The sequence below is a fragment of the Aquarana catesbeiana genome, linkage group LG03, assembly GCF_042186555.1.
Source record: "Aquarana catesbeiana isolate 2022-GZ linkage group LG03, ASM4218655v1, whole genome shotgun sequence".
NCBI lineage: Eukaryota > Metazoa > Chordata > Amphibia > Anura > Ranidae > Aquarana > Aquarana catesbeiana.
The window spans coordinates 429,761,032-429,783,216 of record NC_133326.1 but is presented as its reverse complement, the minus strand read 5'-3'; the positions used below and the strand labels follow the sequence as shown (position 1 = coordinate 429,783,216).

The 22,185-nt window shown below is 45.6% G+C and overlaps 1 protein-coding gene across 1 annotated transcript in view; it reads right to left on the bottom strand.

Annotated features, from left to right (window-relative positions):
- Positions 1-22,185, bottom strand: part of HSPA9 (heat shock protein family A (Hsp70) member 9) — a gene marked incomplete in the record, with an annotated part of 514,139 nt that overhangs the window by 223,050 nt on the left and 268,904 nt on the right. The window contains 2 exon segments of the mRNA XM_073620776.1: positions 15,564-15,791; positions 16,488-16,697. Of these exon segments, the coding sequence (XP_073476877.1) occupies positions 15,564-15,791; positions 16,488-16,697 (438 nt within the window).

Here is a 22,185-nt window from a genome sequence, read left to right as displayed (position 1 = left end):
TGATTTAAAAAAAAAAAGCGATTTACATATCAATAGGCAGTAGTGGCCAAAAAGGTTTGGGACAAGAATGAAAAATGCTGGGTTAGAATGATAGTCTTTTCTATTTATTAGCATTCAATTTGCAAGTCATGAGCTGAAAATTGTGTGTGATTGATGAATCAAAAACTAAAACTATGTCCTTTTATACACAGGATGAGCTCAGCCAGGAGGTGGGCGGGCCCAGTGTCAGCCAGGAGAGGGGCGGGCCCAGTGTCAGCCAGGAGAGGGGCGGGCCCAGTGTCAGCCAGGAGAGGGGCGGGCCCAGTGTCAGCCAGGAGAGGGGCGGGCCCAGTGTCAGCCAGGAGAGGGGCGGGCCCAGTGTCAGCCAGGAGAGGGGCGGGCCCAGTGTCAGCCAGGAGAGGGGCGGGCCCAGTGTCAGCCAGGAGAGGGGCGGGCCCAGTGTCAGCCAGGAGAGGGGCGGGCCCAGTGTCAGCCAGGAGAGGGGCGGGCCCAGTGTCAGCCAGGAGAGGGGCGGGCCCAGTGTCAGCCAGGAGAGGGGCGGGCCCAGTGTCAGCCAGGAGAGGGGCGGGCCCAGTGTCAGCCAAGAGAGGGGCGGGCCCAGTGTCAGCCAAGAGAGGGGCGGGCCCAGTGTCAGCCAAGAGAGGGGCGGGCCCAGTGTCAGCCAAGAGAGGGGCGGGCCCAGTGTCAGCCAAGAGAGGGGCGGGCCCAGTGTCAGCCAAGAGAGGGGCGGGCCCAGTGTCAGCCAGGAGAGGGGCGGGCCCAGTGTCAGCCAGGAGAGGGGCGGGCCCAGTGTCAGCCAGGAGAGGGGCGGGCCCAGTGTCAGCCAGGAGAGGGGCGGACCCAGTGTCAGCCAGGAGAGGGGCGGACCCAGTGTCAGCCAGGAGAGGGGCGGACCCAGTGGCCTCATCCAATCACAGGTGCCTCCCCTCCGCCTTACAACAAAAAGGCCCAGAAAGGGGACAATCACGAAGGAGCCAGCACTGGGCCTCATTACGGAAGCAAGTGATGTCCTCAGACGCCCCCCCCCCCCCGACGCTGAAGAGGCCTATAGCTGCTATGTAGCCACTAGATTGCAGTAATTGGAGGAGGGCCAACGCTTCCTCTGTGAGGGAATTTTTGCTCAGACCCTTCAGAAGGGGTTGAGGGGCCAGCTGACTGAGAACAGCCACGTATGTGAGCTCGCCAATCCTCCTTTTCCTCCTGCCACAAGTCCACCACCAGAGCCACCCAAGGAAGGCTGCAGGAAAGGCTGCAGGGAAGCGTGGAGGTAAGGCTGCAGTGAAGAGAAGAAAGTGATAGCCTGGGTTCAGTCTGGTCTGACAGAAGACGCAGGCTGGTGTAGTACCACAGCCTGGGGACATAGATGATATCTGCTGTTGGTCCTGATCTCTGGGAGTCCTGGACCAGATTGGGCTCCAAATTATATAGACTCCTCAAGCTAACAATTTTATTTTCCCACAGACTTGATGTCTGCTCTGGGGGCCAAAAGGCTTCGCAAATTCCAAAAGTTTCTCCAGCATTGCCTTCCTCTTTATTTTGTTACCCAGAATAAATGGAGATTTTATTTTTCACAAATACTTGCCTAGGTGTTTTTCTATAAAAAGGAAGGTTTGTATGTGAGCAGGTAGGTACATTTCAAAAATACAAATGTCTAATTAACAAGGGACACCAACCAATCTCCTTGAGGTTAAAAAATAGATAATTATGTTATTGTGGAAACTTGACAAAAAAAAAAAAATTATGGAGATCACTAGAAAATAATTTTTCAAAAATACAAAAAACAGATCTTGATGAAAGAAAATAAATAAATAATTCTAAACATTGTTATGGAGATCTGGCTTTTAAAAAAAATAAAAGATTATTCATGAGATCACGAGAAATAATAAAGAAATAAGTTTGTCAAATCTGTGTGAATATCAGCAGCAAAACAACTTAATTATTCTAGCATTATAAAGCACAAAAGAATGCGCTGCATTAAAAGATCGAAGGATTTGCAGCGTGAGGAATGTGCTATGCCCATTACGAATGCTAGTACCGAGCGCTACCATCTCGTACTTGCTTCAGAGCATGCATCATTTTTGGTGCGTAGGAACAGCATACAGATGAGCGTTTTTTCCCGATAGTAATTTTTTCCGTCGGAAAAATATAGAACATTATCTCTAAGTCTGTCTGAATTTGATGGAGAAAGTCCGATGGGGCATACAAACGGTCGGAATATACGATGAGAAGCTCACATCGGACTCGGAAATTCCGACCGTGTGTACGCGGCATTAGATAGCTCCCTAACATCATTGATCCACCTAAATAATACATTTTTTCATGATCTAGTCAGATATTATCCCTGCAAGAGGTGTTCAACATGTCGGATTAACACTCTAGGCAAGAGAAAATGTTGCACTTTCCTCTTGTCACCTCTAGCTCTTACTCAGACAATCCATCACATGTACATGGAGAAATGTGGTGAATCTCATTATCTGCCCTTGTGGTAAATATGTGGGACAAAAAGGGGGGGGGGTCTACCAGCTGGAGACCCATTGGATCCATGAATTGAGATACTTCACCCCACACGGCATGAATGCTGAGTGGGATATAATTGCTTTCATCAGGAATGCATAATCTTTCCCCCCCTTATCCATGTAACTGGTATGGCCCAAACGAATAATGTTCTTTCTAGTGATCAATACTTTTCCCCCCACCATTTCTGTCACTGATACTACCCATATAATAATTATTAATGTATAGGATAGGTCATGGCTGATTATTACGATCACCTATATGATTATTTTATCCAGTTACAGGATTGGATTCAATTTTGATGTTTGTTCTAGTCACTTTTATTATATCGTTATTTTTTGAATGTACCATTTTAAATAGATTCATTTTTGCTAACATAAGGTTTATGCTTATGAAATCTTGTGCTGAGTCAATATATGGATTTACTTATGGTGATGTAATTTTTTTACCCTTTTTTGGTTAGTTTTTATATCTATGGTATTTGGAGTTCCGAGCTGACCGGTGGGTGTCGCTGTTGCCACTGGTTAGTGTTGGAAAGGCAACGTGTCGAAGTGTATAGATGCTCCTCTGTCTTGGAGACAAGCTCGGTGGAGGTGGTCCTCCGAGTTGCATTCTGGGAAGAGGGTATTTATGGGACAGACGCCATGTTCTAGGGTTCGTTTTACAGCCACCTGCTGGCCCTCCTGGCCGACAGGTATGCGTTAAGGAGCTACCTCGTGGTCCTCCGATCGGGAGGCCCACGATACAGCGGCGCAGGGGTGGGTCCAGAGGCTTGTCTGGGGCCTACCACCGCGGCCGAGGAATGGTCCTGAGCTGTCGGTCCTGTGAGACGAAGCTGGACGGCCGAGGAGATCCCAGGGGAGGACCCGTCTTGGAGAGATCATGCAGCGTGCTGGTCTATAGAGGGGGCCTGGTGACTCGGTCGAAGGACGTATCCAAAAGAAGTAACTATACAGCATAGTGTTGCCTGCTCGGCTTAAAGGTTCAGGCACTGTGACTGACTTTCACTGCAGAAAATCTGATACATCCTGTGGTAGGGGATCGTGCGGATTTAACCCCCCCCCCCCCCCCCCCCCAAACAAGTGTGTGGCAAAGACTTTTAGTTCATGCTGCGTGCTGGCTGCTAGACCGGTGAGAGAGGCCTATCCAGACGAGCAAGGAGTGTGTCCCACAAGGGGAGCGCATTCCTCCTAATTATCTGAATTCCACCAGGACATTTGTCGCTAAGATTCTATAAGAAGATATTTGAGTTTCTCCTGAAAGTTTCCTTTTCCGCCTCTTTCCTGCTACTTCCTAAAGTTTGTTTGTTCAATAAAGCATTAAAAACGTACCCCAGTGTTGGTGCGTGTGTCGTCCAGAAGTAAACTCAACGGAACCCCTAGACCCGGTGCAACCAAGGGAAGCAAGGTGAAGGTAACAGACCCGCTTAAACCAGCAGCTCCACCGTGAGTTAGTGCTACATATATATAATATTTGGGCATTCTATGGTAGTCGTTGCAAAACTTTGTGACACCGTATTTGCGCAGCGGTCTTTCAAGCCCACTTTTTTGGGGAAAAATACACTTTTTTGCATTAAAAAATAAAACCGTAAAGTTAGCCCAATTTTTTTAATATTGTGAAAGATTATATGCCGAGTAAATTGATACGCAACATGTCACACTTCAATATTGCGTCGCTGGTGGAATGGCGACAAACTTTTATCCTTAAAAATATCCATAGGCAACGTTTAAAAAATTCTACAGGTTGCATGTTTTGAGTTACAGAGGAGGTCTAGGGCTAGAATTATTTCTCTTGTTCTAACGATCGCGAGGATACCTCACATGTGTGGTTTGAACACTGTTTTCACATGCGTTCGCTTCTGCACATGAGCTTGGCAGGACAGGGTGCATTAAAAAAAAAAAAAAAAATCTTATTTATTTTACTTTTTATTTTTTTTAATTTTTTTTTTTAAAAACGTCACTTTTATTCCTATTACAAGGAATGTACAGGACCTCTTAAAAATAGGATTTTTAAAACAGCTTACCTGTAAAATCCTTTTCTTAGAGTACATCATAGGACACAGAGCCTCAAGTAATTACTTGGGGGTTATGGGCCTACCTTCAGGTGTTGACACTGGTATAACCAATACAGAAAGTTGACTCCCCTATGTAACCCCTCCTCCTTCCAGGAGTCCTCAGTTTTTGTAGCCAAGCAATATACTCTCACCCCGTAAAATAGAGGGGCGGGAGCTCTGTGTCCTATGATGTACTCCAAGAAAAGGATTTTACAGGTAAGCCGTTTTAAAAAACCTATTTTCTTTATCGTACATCATAGGGCACAGACCCTCAAGTAAATACTTGGTGGGATGTCCCATAGCAATGCTACTTGAGTGGAGGGAGACACAACCCGTAGGGCACCCCCAGACCTAGAGGAATTATACTGCTGCCTGCAGCACACTGTGCCCGAAGGTGATATCCTCATTCCATCTTACATCTACTTGATAAAATTTTTGTAAATGTATGCACTGAAGACCTAGTCGTGGCCTTGCAGATCTGAGACATGGAGGCCTGGTGACGCACTACCCAAGAAGCACCAACCGCTCTGGTAGAGAGCGCCTTAACTTGAAAAGGGGGAATCTTTCCCTTTAAATCATAAGTTTGAATTATAACCTGCCAAATCCACTTAGCCACAGTGGATTTTGATGCTGCCTGTCCTTTTTTAGGACCCTCTGGCAGAATAAATAAGACATCAGTCTTACGAATCTGAGCAGTTGTCTTTAAATAGATCTTCATTGCTCTCACCACATCAAGACAATGTAGTGACTTTTCTTCTTTGGAACATGGTTTTGGAAAAAATGATGGCAGGACAATATCTTCATTCAGATGAAAGCCTGAAACCACTTTTGGCAAAAAGCCTGGATGAGGGCGTAACACCACTCTGTCCTCATGAATAACCAAAATGGTTTTGGAAAAAAACGGCAGGACAATATCTTGGTTCAGGTGGAAACCTGAGACCACTTTTAGTAAAAAACCTGGACGAAGGCCCAACACCACTCTGTCCTCATGAATAACCAAATATGGCTCTTTACAGGAAAGAGCTGCCAATTATGAAACCCTCCTTGGTGAGGATATAGCAACCAAAAATATCAGCTTCCTAGTCAGAAGGACTAAGGGAACATGCTGTAATGGTTTGATTGGCAGTTTTTGTAACACTGACAAAACTAAATTCAAGTCCCAAGGGCTTAAGTGTGATTTAACTGGCGGATTAATCCGCATCACTCCTCGCATGAAACCCCGGACTAAAGAATGCGTAGCAAGTGGTCTTTGAAATAAAATTTATAAGGCTGGGACTTGGCCCTTAATAGTACTCAGGGCTAACTTCATCTCTATGCCTACTTGTAGAAAGGCAATAATTCTGCCTATAATATATCTCAGATGGTGCCAACCCTTGGATTCACACCAGGAAACATAAGCTTTCCAGACTCTATAATATATAGTTCTAGAAGCTGGCTTCCTAGCATTAAAGTAGAAATAACTGCCCTGGAAAGCCCACGTTTCTTCAGAATGTGGGTCTCAATAGCCAGGCCTTTAAAATTTAGTATTCGTAAAGTAGGATGGAATATCGGCCCCTGTGAGAGCAGGTCTGGCCTTAGTGGAAGGGACCACAGATCCTCCACTGCCATCTTTACGACCTCTGCATACCATGACCTTCTAGGCCATGCTGGTGCTGCCAGAATTACCGGTTTTCTTTCCAGCTTAATCCTGAAAAGTAGTCGAAGCAGCAACTGAATAGGGGGAAATGCATAGATCAGTAAAAGCTGATCCCACAGTATCACCAACGCATCTGTTCTGCATGCGAATGGATCCTTTGTTGTGGACACAAAGTTGACTAACTCCATGTTGCACTGGATGCTAGAAGATCTACATCCGGAGTCCCCCATCCTTGACAAACAGCCTGAAACATGTCGGGGTGAATAGACCATTCCCCTGGAAATAATCTGCTGGCGGCACCTGTAGTGCGCATGCCAATTCTCTATTCCCGGAATGAAGACTGCTGATGGGCACGGAATATTTCTCTTTCTGCCCAAGTTAGAATACGGTTCACTTCTCTCTGCACTGAGAGATTCTTGGTGCCCCTTTTGGCGATTGATATAGGCCACAGCCGTGGCATTGATGGATTGGATCCTGTCGGGACAATCCCTTAACCTGGAAGTCCAGGCTTTTAGAGCCAGATGCACTGCCCAAATCTCTAGGATGTTGATGGGCAAGGCTCTTTCGGTTCTTGAACACTGTCCTTGGACAGTTGTCTTCTCTGTCATTACCACTTTCCAGATAAGCAGTCTGAAGGATTTACCCTTTAGGACATTCTTTAGTAACCAATTGAGGCTTTGGGACACCCTTGGGGACAGCCGCATTGGCAAGTCCAAAGCTTGGATCGTTTTGTTCCAAGCAAATAGAATACTGTTTTGCAACAGTCTCGAATGGAACTGGGCAAAGGGAACTGCTTTGAATGAAGCCACCATCCTTTCTAACAACCTCATACAAAGGCGAATAGAGGGACCTCCTTTTGGTTGTAATGCGTACACCTACTCTGAACAGCGATTGGTCTATTAGCAATAGATCGTCTAGGTATGCCAAGACTGTTTAAGCCCTGTGCCCTTGACCTGGCTACAGGTGGGGCTAGCACTTTTGTGAACACTCGAGGTGCTGTATAGCTAGCCCGAAGAGCAAGGCTATAAACTGAAATGCTGCTGTTCTACTTCGAACCGCAGAAACCTTTGGTGAGCGGGAAGTATATGGACATGAAATGCATCCCTGATTCCGATGGGCGCCAGAAGTTTTCCTCCTTGCAGGATAGAAACTACGGACTTGATCGACTCCATAGAAAGGAGCGGATCTTCAGGAACTGATTTAGATTCTTTTAGATCTAGAATGGATCTGTTGAATTTCTGCGTGGCTCTGTACATGTACAGGAAAACTCATGAAAAAGGCAGTGAAGGTTCCAAGGAAACTAAGAAAAAACAGAACTATCAGCTGACTCTACTAGAGGTAGCTTGAAAGAGGCAAAAATCATCTCTGTAAGAGGTTTGTACCAGCAATTTCTCAGATTGCGAGGCTGAAAAAAAGTTCAACTCTAGTTGTCTCCTCTGCAGAGGAGTACTCGGTTTGCCTTTCTTCCCGATTACCTGAGGGTAATCCTTCATCCTCTACCCACTGTTCCCTTGATAAGGGATCTCAGGTGGGGGAGGGGGATCTAACACGGTTCCCATCCTTGGATAGCGGATGCGATTAAAGTCGCTAATTTTCCTTCTAGGCCCTGCAGGTCGGAGGAAAAACGCATTTTCAATCCTGTATACAGGGGCTGAATATTTTCTCCTCTTAGGCTCAGTTTCCACTATTGCAACCCCAAAGTTGCGTGATTTTACCGTGATCTTTTGCCGCCGAGAATATGTCGGGGCGCGATTTTGATGCGACAGGAAACAATGCCTGTGTATTCTAGAGGTCTATGGACCTCAAGTCGCATCAAAGTGGTACCAAAGTAGTGCAGGGACTACCTTGAAGTCGCACAGATCTGAACAGTACTCCTTGGAAATCATGCCCTAGAGTCTGACGGTGGAGGCCGTCACCGCTGCCTAGAGGCAGCTACCCCTGCGCAGGGGAAGGAATCCATTTAAGTGACTTGTCCAAGGTCACAAGGAGCCAACGTGAGGACGATGTCCCACGTCTTTCAGGAAGCATCTCATGGCTAAGCTGGCCATCAGAGTAGTTAACCTGTGAGGAGTGGCTCCGTCACTAGTGAACGCCGACATGTGGATCTGAACCCATGTCTGCCAGGAAGTCTTCCATGGCTACACTGGCCGTCAGAGTACTTAGTAGTATAAAAAGTGGAATGAACCATCTCTGTAAGAGTTTGTACCATCAATCTGTCAGATTGTGAGGTTGCATAAGGTTCATTTTCCCCCTGTGATCACCTGAGGATAACACCTCATCCTGTGCCCACTGTTCCCTTGGAAAAAGGGGTTTGAGGTGGGGGAGGAAGATCTAGCATGCTTCCTATCCTCTTGGATGGAGAATGCGATTAAAGCCGCGAATCTTCCTTCTAAGCCCAACAGGGCAGAGGAGAATGCATCTTCAGTCACATACACAGGGGCTGAAGTGTGAGAAGCAGTTGCACCACCAATTGCTTCCAATGACTCACCCTGGCTTGCCATGTCAGGTATCTCCGGAGAGGATGACAGTGTGGAGGAATGACTGGAGTTCCCAGCGCCTGGGGGTGGAATCCTTGGTACCTTTGTGGTACACTGGAAATCAAATATGCTAAGCACAACAGCAGAGGCACTTTAACAAATTATGGTATTTGCTGAACAATAGTTTTAGCAAAAGAAAACAGTCACCATAAGGATCAGCCTTTGATGCTGAGTACCATAATATTTCCTGTGCTGGAAATGCCTGTTTACACACCTTTACATGCCCAGCGCTCCTGTGTCTCAGAGCCCTTGCACACTGGGGCGGTTTGCAGGCGCTATTGCACTAATAATAGCGCCTGCAAACCGACCTGAAGGTGCCGCTGCTGTGTATCCAGTGTGAAAGCCCTGAGGGCTTTCACACTGGAGCGGTGCGCTGGCAGGACGATAAAAAAAGTCCTGCCAGCAGCATCTTCGGAGCGGTGAAGGAGCGGAGTGTATACCGCTCCTTTACCGCTCCTGCCCATTGAAATCAATGGGACGGCGCGGCTATACCGCCGGCAAAGCGCCTCTGCAGAGGCGCTTTGCGGTGGTATTTAACCCTTTCTCGGCTGCTAGCGGGGGGTAAAACCGCCCCGCTAGCGGCCGAATACCGACGGTAAAACGCCGCTAATAGCGGCGTTTTACCTCCGACGCCGCCCCCGCCCCAGTGTGCAAGGGCTCTTAGTGTGACTGTCTTCAGCATATGAACTGAGAGCATCTGTGTTAAGCCTCAGGTGAGAACCTGATTACACATAAGTGTCAGCTGTTACCGCACCTCTCCAGGAGGAGAGGGGAGGGGGAGGGGAATTTTTATCAGCAGGGTTTGTTAGGCTCCTAGTTTTAAAGGAAGACTTTACTTTATACACAAAAAAAAAGCAAATGGCTGGTTTTGTATGTTCATAAACTACTGCTGTAACCCCTTTAGATCCCTCAGAAGAGGAACACCATCTGTTCAATTAAGAACTCCCCTCTGGCTGCAGGGACCACACCCGCTGCTATAACCAGACACAGAGCTGCTGAAAAAGGCATCGTACTAGGCAAGTGTAATATACTCCCTCTAGGGGAGACATTCTAAGGTGTGTGTATATATATATATATATATATATATATATATATATATAAATAAAATGTATGTGTATTTTTTGGAGAAAAAGGCATAGGTGGACTTTTTACAGTTCCTAGGCTTCTCCCCTTACCTTATCCTCCCTGCAGGATACTGCTGATTTAACAGGCAGATCCAACTTTCACCCATCACGGCGGGCAGCGTAGTTAAACCTTCAAAGACTGGGGCCCTTTTCAATAGGGGTTCCGCTCCTTTGGACCTGTATAGCACCCCTCAGGAACAACTTTAGGTAATATGAAAAACCAAAAAGAGTCCTGGTTCCTAGGGTCCAGCTCTCAAAGAGAAGCTTACAGGCAAAACCTCGTTCTTGAATGCAAGGCCCAGGTACCATCCTATGGCCTCAGTGGAGAAGATGGATCCAGTTGTGGAGGTTTTTTAAATCCAGCATGGATCCCTACCTGGAGCTCCTCAGAGCACATCTTCACTCGTGACCAACACCTTAGACACTGGCGAAAAAATTGAGGACTCCTGGAAGGAGGAGGGGTAATATAGGGGAGTCAACTTCCTGTATTGGTTATACCAGTGTCAACACCTGAAGGTAGGCCCATAAACAACCAAGTAATTACTTGAGGCTCTGTGTCCTATGATGTATGATAAAGAAATCAGATCTTTTTGACCCCAGATCTCATATCTCATATTTACACTAAACTACAATAAAAAATAAATAAAATGTCCCTTTAAGAGCTATTGTAACCAGATATATTAAAAAAAAAAAAATCTGATTTCCTCATAGGAGATTGAACAGCACAGTGATTGTGCGGTCTAATCTGTCCCCCCTCTGTGAGCTGACCATGATAATCATGGCTGCTGAGCCCTGTCTACCGTGGTCAGTTTGCGTGGCTTCATTATACGCAGCTCTGCTCTGTCCCCCTCAACCTCTCCCTCCCTGTCAGCTTCTGCCTGCGTCTGTCTCCGCCACCCCCCAGCCGCTATTAAAAAAAGATTAGAAAAAATTGTCACCGGCATCCCCTCTAGCATAACTAAGCATAACAAACTGTATAAGTGTTTTGCTAAAATTAACAATGTAAATACCTCTCTGAACAGCTATTTTCAGGCCAGTCACCAGACTCCCGGCTGGTCTACTCCGATCTAGCAGCCACGTGACCTCCCCGGCTGACATCAGAGGGAGATCTCAGCCCCTCCCGCAGTAGCCCTGGTTCAGAGTAGCAGACTGGCCGTGAGTCACGTGACCGGTCTGGAGATAGCTGTACAGAGGTATTTAGAAGCTTTGTTTTAATAAAACACTTATACGGTGTGTTATGCCTAGTTATACTAGAGGGGCTGCCAGTGAGACACAGTTTTGCGGTAACAACCACTTTAAAATCAAAGAGACCTGGTCAGTTGCCTTACATTTTCGGCTATTTTTGATTTGGCCATCATTAAAACGAGGCTTGGTTATTCATTCCTGATGTATTGTGGCCATTTTTTTAATCAAAAGGAGGCTTGGCCATCCATTCCATACACATCATGGACAGCTTATAAACCAGAGTGATGCTTAGATAGGTTCCTAGACTTAACTGGTATTCACGTTTTTGTCCGAGTGGATTTTTATATAAAAAGAGTGGTGACTCACGTGACCTCCATGCCCCGATGTCAATTGTGACGAAACAAATAGGGCTGAAATCAGGAGTTTGTTGGATCGGATCCCGTGACTGGTATTTTTTATATCAACGCTCGCTTAAGCTATTTTGTGAGTGGCTAGCTCTTGTGTTTATTCAATAAATTGTTACAGTTTTACACTATGTGGGTTCTCCCCGTTTTCATTCTCGTGTGTGTTATGCTATGTTTTTGCTTGGGAGACTGCACTGACCATCAATAATGGAAAAGCACAGAAAAGTTCCCATCGCAGAGGACACTAAATTAATTGATACAGTGCATTTGACTCTTTTTAAATATAGAGTCCACGTGTTCTGGTAAGAGTCCATTTTAGTGGATGTAAACCCTCACATATACCCAGTGAAATGAACAGCCTCAGTTGATACACAGCGAAGAAACAAATCTCCCTACGTAAGTTTTACATGTATATCTGCTGTCTTCAGCTTGCTGTATTCTTTAGAAAGTGCTCATTGTGTTAAGAGATTTTCTCTTACTGTTCAGCACTGGGAGTGGATTCTTGGCATACAACCAAGACAGCTGATTGGAGCAAAGGCACACACCCCCACTCAACATAGTCAAAGGAAGGAAGTAATATGCAGAGCTGTGCTGTGACAAGACAAGCTCTCTGCTAATCTATAGCAACCTCCAAAGACACAAATTTCAGCCTTGTTTTATCTTGGTTGTCAGAAGTTATCATGCAGATAACAGAAGAACGGAGCAGCAGAAACACACGGGACTAAGTGGTTTGGAGAGGGATAAGATCACACTACAGATATATGTGCTCAAGTCAGATTTCATGAACCAGGATTACATCCACTTTAAGGTGGCGTTACACTCGGATGACTAACTTTAGATTTGACCTTTCTTCACATCTGACACTCAGCTTGGATGAAATTGGGACTTTGAGACTCAAATTTGAATCTTGCACAATAGATGGTTTCATTACATTTGATTCATTTTTGGGACTCAATATACAGTGCCTTGAAAAAGTATTTATACCCCTTGAAATTTTCCACATTTTGTTATGTTACAACCAAAAAACAAATTCATTTTATTCGGATTTTATATGATAGACCAACACAAGGTGGCACATAATTGTGAAGTGGCAGGAAAATGATAAATGGTTTTCTGAATTTTTTACAAATATCTGAAAAGTGTGGCGTGCATTCAGCCCCCATTACTCCCATACCTCCAACTAAAATCTAGTGGAACCAATTGCCCTCAGAAGTCACCTAATTAGTAAATAGAGTCCACCTGTGTGTAATTTAATCTCAGTATAAATATAACTGTTCTGTGAAGCACTCAGGTTTGTTAGAGAACCCTAGTGAACAAACGGTATAATGAAGGCCAAGGAACACACTAGACAGGTCAGGGATAAAGTTGTGGAGAAGTTTAAAGCAGGGTTAGGTTATAGAAAAAATATCCCAAGCTTTGAACATCTCACAGAGCACTGTTCAATCCATCATCCGAAAATGGAAAGAGTATGGCACAACTGCAAACCTGCCAAAACATGGCTGTCTACCTAAACTGACAGGCCAGGCAAGGAGAGCATTAATCATAGAAGTAGCAGAGATCCACAGCTCAGACAGTTGCCCTGTGGACAGATTCACCTATTAGTCGCGCACTCCACAAATCTAGCCTTTTTTGGAAGAGTGGCAGGAAGAAAGCAATTGTTGAAAGAAAGCCATTAAGAAGTCTTGTTTGCAGTTTGGGAAAAGCCATGTGGGGGACACAGCAAACATGTGGAAGGTGGTGCTCTGGTCAGAGGAGCCCAAAATTGAACTTTTTGGCTTAAAAGCAAAAACGCTGTGTGTGGCGGAAAATTAACACTGCACATCACCCTGAACACACCATCCCCACCATGAAACATGGTGGTTGCAGGATCATGTTGTGGGGATGCTTTTCAGCAGGGACAGGGAAGCTGGTCAGAGTTAATGTGAAGATGGATGGAGCCAAAGTCTGAAAAAGACTTGAGACTGGGGTAGAGGTTCACCTTCCAGCAGGACAACGACCCTAAACATATAACCAGAGCTACAATGTTTTCACTTTGATTCATTTTATCAGCTATTCGCATGGCAAAGATTTATGTATACATTGGTTTACAATCGGTTTTCTTTTGCCAGCTGCTCTTTCGGATCCACCAGCATATCTGTTTGTTTACAATTCTTATATTTGGAGCCTGAGGCTAGGTTCACGCTGTTACAACACACGATCCAACTTTGCCCTGCTACTTGAAGTCCGACTTTCATCCGACTGCAATGAATGGGATCCGACTTTGCTCCACACAATACCAGGCCCTTTGAGTCTGGTATGAATCTTTAGGGGGAAACTCCACGCCAAATAAAAAAAAAAAACCCCACACACAAAGCATAGGGTTCCCCCACCGAGACCATACCAGAGAGGGTCTGGTATTAATTTTAAGGGGAACCCCCACACCAAAAAAAAAAATAAAAAATGGCGTGGGGTCCCCCCAAAATCTATACCAGACCCTTATCCGAGCACGCAGGTCAGGAAAGGGGGTGGGGATGAGCGAGCGCCCCCTCCTGAACCATACTAGGCCACATGTCCTCAACATGGGGGGGGGTGCTTTGGGGCAGAGGGCCCTGCGCCCCTCACCCCAAAGCACCTTGTGGGGCCTCTTTTCGACAACCCTGGCCGGTGGTTGTCGAGGTCTGCGGCTTAACAGAATCTGGAAGCCCCCCTTAACAAGGGAGCCCACAGATCCCGGCCCCCCACCCTATGTGAATGAGCATGGGGTACATGGGTACCCCTACCCATTCATCTCAAAAATAAACACAGCACACAGGTTTTTTTTACAAAGTAATTAAAGCAGCTCCGGCATCTCTTCTCCCTCTGCCGGCTCTCCTCTCGCCGCTATCTTCTCCCCGCCGGGTCCCCTCTCTCTCCGCTGTCTTCTCCCCCTGTTCTTCCTCCGATGTTCGACACTCTCACGCTAGGGCCGCCATGTGCCATTATATAGCCATGGGGCGGGGCCACTCGGTGACGTCATCCAGAGGTCCCATCCCCTTGTGAGGTCCCCGCCCAGGGCTATATAAGTAATGGCACGCGGCGGCCCTAGCATTAAAGCGGGAGACAGCATCAAGAGAACAATCGGAGGAAGAACAGAGGGAGAAGACAGTGGAGAGAAGAGAACCGGCAGAGGGAGAAGAAGACATGAACGGAGGGAGAAGAACTGGAGGAATATGTCATCAGCGGAGGGAGAAGAAATCTAAAAGGAGAATAAGATGCCGGAGCTGCATTACTAAATTACTGTGTCTCAAACCTGTGTGAGGTTTTTATTTTTGACACTTTTTTTTTTTTTTTTTTTTTTTTTTTTTTTTTTAGGTGAATGGGTGGGGGTACAAATGTACCCCATACTCATTCACACAGTGTAGGGGGGCGGTTTCTGGGGGCCCACTTGTTAAAGGGGGCTTCCAGATTCCAATAAGCCCCCATTCAACATGGGAACAAGGTGCTGTGGGATGCAGGGCCCTCTGCCCCAAAGCACCCACCCCATGTTGAGGGCATGCGGCCTGGTATGGTTCGGGGAGGGGGGGCTTGCTCGTCCCCACCCCCTTTCCTGACCTGCCAGGCTGCCTACTCAGATAAGGGTCTAGTATGGATTTTGGGGGGCCCCCACACCGTTTTTTGGCGTGGGGTACCCCTTAAAATCTTGGAGGGGGGACTCAGCATTCTTTTTAAATTTGGCGAAGGGCTCCCCTTTAAGATCTTCAGAGTACAGGTTGCATGCCAAAGTCAGATCAGTTAGGATGATGATCTGATTTCAATGAATTTAAACGAGCTGAAGTAAGATCAAAGTAGTGCAGGAACCTTTTTCAAAGTCGAACGAACTTGTGTCGGACCAGTTAAGATGGCTCTCATAGGGAACATGTGCTCACAATGTCAGAGCGTTTGTCATACCAGTGTGAACCCAGCCTGAAGCAGGCCTATAGCATGCATTAAGACATTGGCAAGTAATGATAAGCATATCTTCTGTTTCAAATTATTCTGTACTGTGCTTTCTAAAGATTGCAGAAATGATAGTTTTTTGTTCCTCCTAGCTCACCACTACATTGCCCCTATGGAGTGTAACTTACATTTATTCCCGTTGCATTATATTTTTACCTGGCTCTTCTTTGTTGGGATGGTTGTGTTTCGACCTATTAGCTTTGTGAAGACTCCACCAAGTGTTTCAATTCCAAGAGAAAGGGGAGTGACATCCAACAGCAGAACATCAGTCACATCACCAGCTAATACACCACCTTGAATAGCAGCACCAATAGCCACAGCTTCATCGGGATTTACAGCTTTGCTTGGAGCACGGCCAAACAAGTCTTGCACGGTTTGTTGGACCTAAATGAAACCACATAAAAACTGTAATCTTCCATTTTACCTTTCTTAAAAACTTAAGCTGGCCATTGAGTAGAAATGCAAACGAAAATTGTTATGAAAAAGAATGTCCTAAGAAAGTTAGTTTTTCTAATCAGTGGGTCATAACATTCTTTTTTTGACCCCAGTGACGAGAAAAGTCAAAGAAGCAGGATGAAAAATTTCTAACTGTGCATGTGGCTTTCATCTGATAAAGTCCTTTCATTCCAAAATCAGATGTTAAATGCAAACATCTTTTCGAATGACATTCGAGTGTTCTGAGAAATTGTGTACAATTTTTCCTAAGGCAGACCATACGCATGTTGAATCGGAGAATTGAGATTCTGTGTATGGGCACGCTGAAGGTACCAAGTTGATCGATCAACATGGGTACAACCAGCATGCCGGCTTTTACCTGTGATTACTGCTAGCGGCTGCTATAGCCATTAGCAATAATCACTGTTTTCTCAGAGAAGCCGCCCCTGCCGGGAGAAAATGGCCGGCAAGAGGGATTCCCGCATCAACACTGTGTTAAAGGAGGAATTGCGCGAATATCTTTCCTAAAACCCATGGCTGCAGGAAAGACATTTGCTCCATGTAAGGCTGGCCTAAGACTTTTCGTCTGAAATTCTATGGCCAGCTTAATAGTTAAATAAGATAACCGAGACGTTTATAGCTTACCTTTGGCATTCTGGTCATTCCACCAACTAGAAGAACTTCACCAATGTCACTTTTGCTGACCTCTGCATCTTGCATAGCTTTCTGGCTTGGCGAAATGGTTCTTTTAATCAAGTCAGCCACAATCCCTTCAAACTGAGAACGAGTTAGCTTCATGTTTAAGTGTTTTGGTCCAGAAGCATCCATAGTCAGGTATGGCAAATTAATATCAGTCTGCAAATACATAGTGATTTATTTTTGTAATTAGCAGTTATTAGCAATTATTGTATAACTTTGTATAACTTTCTGGAGTTACTTCGCAAATGAGACAGATAAATAACAAAAGAACACTCCTTAAAAGGGGTTATAAAAGGTAAAAAGGTTTTGGGGGGGGGGGGGGGGTCCAAGATGGCCACCTTAGCAGCTGTAGATGTGAGCTCTGCTGGATAAACCTGTTTTATCCTCCTCCTGGGCGTGGTTACACCCTGCTACCTAATGAATCTTTGTCCAGATGAGACGCTGTTTGTCCGGAGTGACCCCTGGAAGAGGAAAGAAGGTCCAGTTCCCACCAATCGAGGAGGTACAGACCCTGTTCCCTCCTTCCCTCGTGAAGCATCAACATGGCATCGCAGACTGAGCCTCCGGAGCCAGATGCGTCTTCTCAGCCGGACTTTGTTATGGACATAATGTCAGCGATTGCCACATGCCAGGCCACACTGACCACAAAGATCGAGGTGGTTCAGCTTGATATGGGTCTCATCAGGCAGGACACTGACAAGCTCCGGTCTCGAGTGTCGGAGATGGAGCAGCATCTAGGCCTAACTGTAGACACTGACACTGAAAACTCCTCTACTCTCCGCACCTTACAAACCAAACTCAAAGTACTATAAAGGCAGATCATGCAGAGAACCGCAACAGGACAAACAATCTTCGTATTGTGGGGTTAGCAGGAGTATAAGGCACTAAACCCTACAGTGTTTGTGGAGGACCTGCTGTGCACCCTGCTGCCGTATTGCCCAATTCTCTCCTTACTACACTGTTGAGAGCGTGCATCGTGTTCCGCCTAGGCCTGGGGGGGTCCCCTCCACATACTTTCATTCTGAGGCTTCTCAGTTTTCGGGATAGAGATGAGGTGCTTCGCGTTGCCAGAGTTCAGGGAGAAGTGCAATACCAAAATGGCAAACTGCTTATTTTCCCTGACTTCTCCATTGAGACCCAGAAGCTCAGAAAATCCTTCAACCAGGTGAAGGCAGTTCTTCCACTTCTCGGGTCCCTCTTTGCTGCTCCTGGCCCCTCCCTCCCATCGAGTTCCCCCACAGTCAGCAACTTCCTATGGGGGCACTGGAGCTGACTCACAGCTCTGTGTGTCCATTCAGACACGGAGCCCCGACCCCGCCTCCCCTCTCCTGATTGGCTGGCAGAAGCGGGAGCCAATGGTGCCACTGTAGTATCTCAGCCAATCAGGTGGAGTGTTCCGGATGGCTTAGATATTTGTGGACATCGCGGGAGAGAGATGGGGCTCAGGTAAGTAATTAGGGGGGTGCTGGGGTGGCTGCTACACACAAAAGGTTTATCATCTTAATGCACAGAATGCATTAAGATAAAAAAACTTTGTCTTTACAACTTCTTTAATTTGGTGGTGAACCTTTCCCTTGTAGTAAAATGTCTTCAAAAGTATACATATTGGTACACTGCAGGAGACTCACCTCCAGGGCTCCAGAATCAAAGGTCTCCGGCGGGCCCTGGGTTGGTGAGCAGTTTCATACGACATATTCCAACTATGCCCAGGGAGTATTTTAGTACGGAGGACCTTACTATATAGAGTACTAGAGGTGCATACGGATCCGGATGGGAGATATATGTTATACTACACGCTTGTATTATGACATAAATGTGGTTCTGCCGCCCCTGGCATCAGTAAAGATATTGAATGACATCATGCAAGTATATTTAGGTTATGACACAGCTATATTTTTGATCAACAACTTTAAATTTGGTTCCTTGCAAAGATCTGGATAGACTGCGGGGGGGGTGTCCCGGGGTGTATCCACCTTACTTCAGTGGGCCTCCACCTTTGCCTTGGTAAATATCAGGCGGCATTTGCACCCAGACTCTACAGAACTTCCCTGTCACTTGACCACCTTCAAGACCCCGTCATGGTTGGATCTGGCCTTTTTCTGTTCCACTGCCCTCCATTGGGTCACAGAGGCACGTATACTCTCACGAGGTGTGTCCGACCATGCTCCACTCAGTCTAACCATTTTTCCTTTCAAACCCCCGGGTTCTAGGTTGTGGAGTCTATCCAGGTTTTGGGCAATGGATGATCGATTGCAGGAGCCTATCTGAATGGGAACACTGAATCTCCTTTGGTGCTGTGGGACTCATTTAAACCCTGGGTTAGAGGTGCATATATCTCTCAAATTGCAGCACTTCAGAGGGAGGAGTCTAGCTCATTAGAATTTCTGGAGGCTGAGGCAGCTGGGTTGGAGACTGAGTACGTTTCCTCTCCGACCTCGGATAGGTATCAGGCCTGGCAGTGTACTCTGAGACAACTTTCCCTTCTCCATGTGGAGAAAAACTAAAAGGGCCCCGTTATATTCCCAACAAAGGGTCTTTGAATATGGTGACAAAAATGCCTGCTTTCTAGCCTGGTTGGCAAAGAGTCAAAGTCCTATGACTTATATAGCTAGTGTTCGGGATGCACATGGACATCCACTTTTAGCTCTGGATCTTATTAATCATTTTATGCAGTTCTTTAGAGATCTTTATGCATGCCTAGACACGGACATTTCTTTGTGGGGGAGATACAGACAGCTATTGGGCGATTGCAGGCAGGTAAGACTCCTGGTTCTGATGGTTTCCCTACTGAATTTTACTCTAATTTTCAAAGGAGGGGGATTTTTGTTAGGGATTATAGCGGTGCCACGTATAAACAAATTCAAATTTTTCTTTACATTTTATTACAAAGGGTACATAGCAAAAAGTAGGGTACATAAAAGAAAAAAAGCAGAGTATGTGTCTAAACTAATACTGGCCAGAGTGTCCATTTTCTATAAGGTGGTCACTGATGCATATCACTTCTACATGTTTCGCCAACATTGGCTACCTCAGGGGAATTGTGTGGTCCCAAGGTAAACAATGGCTCTAAGAGTAATAAATACATAAACAGGAATCAATGGTCAAGTAATAGACATAACAATTACAGATCATGTGCCATGGTTCAAAAACCTTCCCAACCTGTAAGTCTCACCTCAAGTTACCAAAGGGAGCCTAGTAGGATGCACACATCCGGCCAGTCCAGTAAACTTGACAAAGGGGGGTTTTGTGTGGCCACAAGGGACATACAAGGACCAGGCTGTGTCAAAAATTATTTAAAAAAAAAAAAAAAAAAAGTATTCCTTGAGGCTATGTCAGCCCCCTATATTGGACAGTGTCATGTCCAATTATATTTATTTTCTAAAAATTCTTTCAATTTTTAACACAGCCTGGTCCTTTGTATGCCCTCTGTGGCCGCACATAACCCCCCTTTGTCAAGTTTACTGGACTGGCCCGGATGTGTGCATCCTACTAGGCTCCCTTTGGTAAGTTGGGTGGGACTTATAGGTTGGGAAGGTTTTTGAACCATGGCACATGATCTATAATGTGTAATTGTTATGTCTATAACTTGACCATTGATTCTTTTTTATGTATTTATTACACTTACCACACAATCCCCTGAGGAAGCTAATGTTGGTAAAACATGTAGGGATGCGATATGCATCAGTGACCACCTTATAGACCATGGATACTCTGGCCAGTATTAGTTTAGACGTCTACTCTGCTTTTCTTTTATGTACCCTACTTTTTTCTATGTACCCTTGTAATAAAATGTGTAACTTTTAAAGAAAAATTTGTACTTGTTTATACGTGGCACCGCTATAATCCCTAACAAAAATCCTTTGACTCTTAAATACAAGGGATGAGGTGCCGGATCATTTAAGGTCACTCAACCCACACCCTTCCATTTACTCTAATTTTGTAGAAACTGTAGCTCTCAAGTTTAGGGCCCTTTTTTCTGACCTGTCCTCTGTTGACACACTCCCCGAGTCCTTAGAGGAGACAGTTATGGTATTGATTCCAAACCCGGCAGGGATCCCCAGGAATTTCGCTCTAAAAGTTAATGCCAAGATCATGGCGAAGGTCTAGGCCAACAACCTCTACACCATTATTGAAGATCTGAACCATATTGATCAGACGGGGGTTCATGCCGGGTAAGGAAATGGATATTAACTTAATTCGACTTTTCCTTAACCAGTTCCGGACCAGCCTCCGCAGTTATACTGCGGCAGGTTCGCCCAGGTGGGCGAATCGTCGTACCTATAAGTTGCGCGCCCCCCTAGGTGGCCTCGACGATCGGATTCGCTTCAGAACCGATCAGTCACCAGGCCTGGACCCGATGCTCGGTCCTGGCGAATGAAATCCTGCCCCTGCAGGGGCGCATGCGCGGGGCCTGACAGGATGGCAATGTACAGTTAGAGCTCCATACCCGTACAGAGGAAATGCCGTTACACAGAGGAAACCTGTCGGATTTAGACACGCTGACTACACCTTCAGCCTTCCGAGTCTTCAGAGCTCCGTGGGCAACACGAATTATGGCACTAGGTGGTAATAAAACGAAGTTTAAAACCGCTGCCATTAAACACTCAGACACGGGCTTTCCCTAAAATGGCACCGCCGTCTACCTCACAGAGCACCACAGCCCGCACACAGAAACAAAAGTGCCTTTGAAACAATTTGATGTAGATACAGACTTTCAAGATTTGAGAATATGCTCCAAAAATCCCTGAGACAAACATCAGAACAAATCACAGCCAATCTCACCAAAGAAATCAGAGAATTGGTCACCCACACGGCAGCATTAGAAATCAAAGTTGATGAGATTGAACTTGCAACACAGGATAATTCCACAGAATTGGAAAATCTTAGAGGAAAATTCAATTTTGCAGTCTAAATTAGAAGATTTTGAAAACAGAGCCAGAAGGTCAAATATCCGAATTAGAGGAATTCCAGAAACGGTAATGGATTTACATGCAACCATTACAGCCCTTTTTTAGGAACTCTTACCAATAGAATGCCTTGAAATGGACAGAGTCCACAGGGCTCTAAAACCAAAGAAAATAGAAGGAAGGTCCTCCACGTGATATTGCTAAACTCCATTTTTATCGCACAAAAAAACATTTGCTAACTGCTGCTAGGGGGAAAAATTCTCTTTTCAAGGACATGAATATCAATTATTCACTGATTTATCTCACTGACCATATATAAACAGCGCGCCATGAAACCTCAATTAATACTTCAAAAACATCAAAATTATACACCAATGAGGTTTTCCATTTTCCATCCGGTTTACATACAGGCTCTAAATTCGTATGTAGATCCCCTGAAGAATTGCAACATGCATTACAGGACCTGCACCTGGTGGAATCTCCATTAACACCCAGTTCCTCAAATCGAAGAGCAACCTCATCAGCCTACCGAAATTCCTCCCAACATACAGGAAAGACTGATAATCAACAAGCCCACAAGAGAAGTCGCCTCTCATCCCCACCTCTGAAACACGAAGACGCCATGGACTGATATAGAGTACTGTTATAAAATTGGATCTCTTTCCTTCACCCTTGCAGTCTCATTTCAGAAGCCAAAAGACGATCAAATCACTAAACATGTTATAACATGTCTCAGA